This window comes from Buceros rhinoceros, unplaced genomic scaffold (assembly GCF_000710305.1).
Source record: "Buceros rhinoceros silvestris isolate BGI_N320 unplaced genomic scaffold, ASM71030v1 scaffold14854, whole genome shotgun sequence".
Classification (NCBI taxonomy): Eukaryota; Metazoa; Chordata; class Aves; order Bucerotiformes; family Bucerotidae; genus Buceros; species Buceros rhinoceros.
Genome location: NW_010410144.1, coordinates 17,167 through 19,772, shown reverse-complemented (window position 1 = coordinate 19,772; position 2,606 = coordinate 17,167). Strand labels below are relative to the sequence as shown.

Below are 2,606 nucleotides of genomic sequence, written 5' to 3'. Positions count from 1 at the left end.
AGGGAAAAATCTGTAACAAACACTTCATCCCAGTGACATTCTGCCTGTGTCTTTACTGGTTTGTCAGGGACTTGAAAGGGTCTGTTAAGATCTGGGGAGAGAGGCAGTGAGGGCACAGGAAGGAATCCAAAAGCTTTCTCTTTATGCCTGCTTTCCCAAGACACTCCCTCCCCTGGCTCTGTGGTCTGCTTTGTACAATAGGCATCTACGTATCTGAAAGTCTGCACCTGCACAGCGTGTAGCTGGGAGCTGTCACCACCACCGGCAGTGAGCACAACAAAGAGGTGTGGAAAAAAGCCTACTAGGCAAACTAGAAACCCAAAAGCCTGAGAAGAGTCTGTAAGCGAAGACTGACCTACAAGATCCTGAAAAGCATCCAGACTTCTGCGATTTGGTCTGACCCAGCTTCCAGTACTGCACACTTGTGCAGCTTGAAACAGCATGTTAAACTCAGTTCAAGATAACCAGAAGAAAGGACTACACCAGCATCAGGCAAATGTTCTTGGGGAAAGTCCTTTACAATTCCATGAAAAGCAAGAGCATTACAGCTACTGTAGAAGTAAGGGCCACAATGCTCTTCAACAGAAGCAAGAACGTGAGCGGCTCTAAGCAGGCTGTGGAATGAGTGCTATTCGGAATGTTTACATTCATGTTCACCAGCAGTAAGTAGAATAAGTTCTCTACGTACTCACCCTTGGTTCTATGTCACCTTTGCTGATTTATTACCCAGAGCCCTCATCATAAATCCAGGCAGTAATTAAAAGGAACAGCATCTCAGTGGGAGTAAATTCTGGTTTTAATTATTGCCTCCTTTGAAGCGCTACTTCCAAACAGCAATATTCAGATGCTCATTTCACGACCTGGTTACATCCAGTGTCCAGCTTACAAAGACACGAGTTGAAGAGATCTTTTCTCATTAATGGAGTAGCTTAATTTTTCAATCATTTTGCCCATTCTTCAAACCAGTATTTTACACTTAACTTTAATGGCAAATCTCTCTTACAGTTCCCAACCTAAATGATTCTGTGACTCTCTGTGCAAGTCTCAGAAAAACCCCAAACCACCAACCTCTTCATCACATTTCATATGCTAGCTACACCAGGCAATTTCCACATGCTGTTCTCCACAGCTACTCCAGTAATGCCCTTTCAGCACATACCTGCAGTAGGCTCTGAACTGAAGATTATAAAGAAGTCTATCACCCGTGACGTGAAGTCAAAGGCTGTTTGCTGACTGCCATGGACAACAGAGATACTGTGCCGGTCACCATAGCTAGCCCGGGGCATCCCTCCTTGGAATATAATGTAAGGAAGCCTTAAGAGAAAGACAGAGTTAGAGTGGTGTATGTTGAAGGGAGGAATAAGCATAAGTTCACAGATATGAGGTGAATTAAGCTTTGACAAAAAATTTGTATAATGTTACTGTAAAGGGCTCTTATGGTATTGCCTTCAAACAGGTGAGAATGAAGGGATGCACCACAACCTTACCCATTTTTTGTTGTCTGCCAGTAGATCTTGGAGATGGCCTTGCAAGGAAAGGGACCTAAGAGAACAGAGTTATTTGCCATGATTCAAGAAATGCATCTTCACACAATAAGTTACTTTTCTGCTTCACCTAGGTAACCTCAGCCTCCGAGTCAAGGGGAGGCACGTGTATTAGCAGACACCACCACCACCTCCCCAGACAAAACCACATCAAACAACAAGTCTTCTGGGACACAGGGACCACAGGACTCCTCAGCAAAACAAGACCTGGGGAAGTTTTGAGCCACGTTGCTGATGGCTAACAGGGAGAACAGGGAGTGGAAGTGCTGTTGCAGAAGCTGATTAACTAGAAAGGATTGTTAAAACAGCTGAACCTAACGTAAAGGGGATAGAGCTTGAGAAGCTTCTCTATGCTTGGAAGATGAGGTCATTCCCATTTGAGGGGTTTCAGCAAATCAGAGGCTTCACTTCCTCACTGCTCAGGTCAACAAAAAGTACACTTAGCTCACTATTAATTACAGAAGATCCAAGCAACTCCTGCTCAACAGGACACTGGAACACAGACCTGAATCACCAACAGCCTTCCTCATAAGGGACACTGATTTCTTCAACAAGTTTGCCCTCCATGTTCAGGACAGATCTCAACAACATAAAAGTTTAAAATCCAAGAAAAAGAGGACTGAAATCCCTCGGTCCAGGCTCACAACCTGTTCAAAAGGCAGCTCTGCATTAAGGCTAAACACTGAGGAGAGCGCAACTTAAATACCCCACACGAGTTCATGATGAGTTTGTCTTTAGACGAATACGTAACAATTAAACCTCACTTACTGACCATAAGGCACAAGGTTTTCCAGAGGCTCAGGCTGCCTGTTCTCACTGGATACTGGCCACTGGGCGTAACTTCCATCATAGTGACAACTAATGAATTTACTGCCATCCCTCTGCCAGTAGAGGTTCTCCAGTTGCTGAAGAGAAAGACACACAATGACTGTCCTCCAGGGAGCTGTTAACCCCCCAAAAACCAAAACATTCTTATTAAAAAAGAAGCTTTATCAGGCTCTCCCTGCACCTACTTGTCTTCAGAGTCCCCCGAGAGGCGAGAGCCCTTCCTCCCCTGCTGAA

General features: G+C 44.7%; 1 protein-coding gene across 1 annotated transcript in view; it reads right to left on the bottom strand.

Annotated features, from left to right (window-relative positions):
- Positions 1-2,606, bottom strand: part of LLGL2 (lethal giant larvae homolog 2 (Drosophila)) — a 25,305-nt gene that overhangs the window by 11,968 nt on the left and 10,731 nt on the right. The window contains exons 7-9 of the mRNA XM_010135499.1: positions 2,317-2,449; positions 1,488-1,542; positions 1,160-1,314 (exon numbers count right to left, since the gene is read on the bottom strand). Coding sequence (XP_010133801.1) covers positions 1,160-1,314; positions 1,488-1,542; positions 2,317-2,449 — 343 coding nt within the window. The remainder of the gene's footprint in view (positions 1-1,159; positions 1,315-1,487; positions 1,543-2,316; positions 2,450-2,606) is intronic.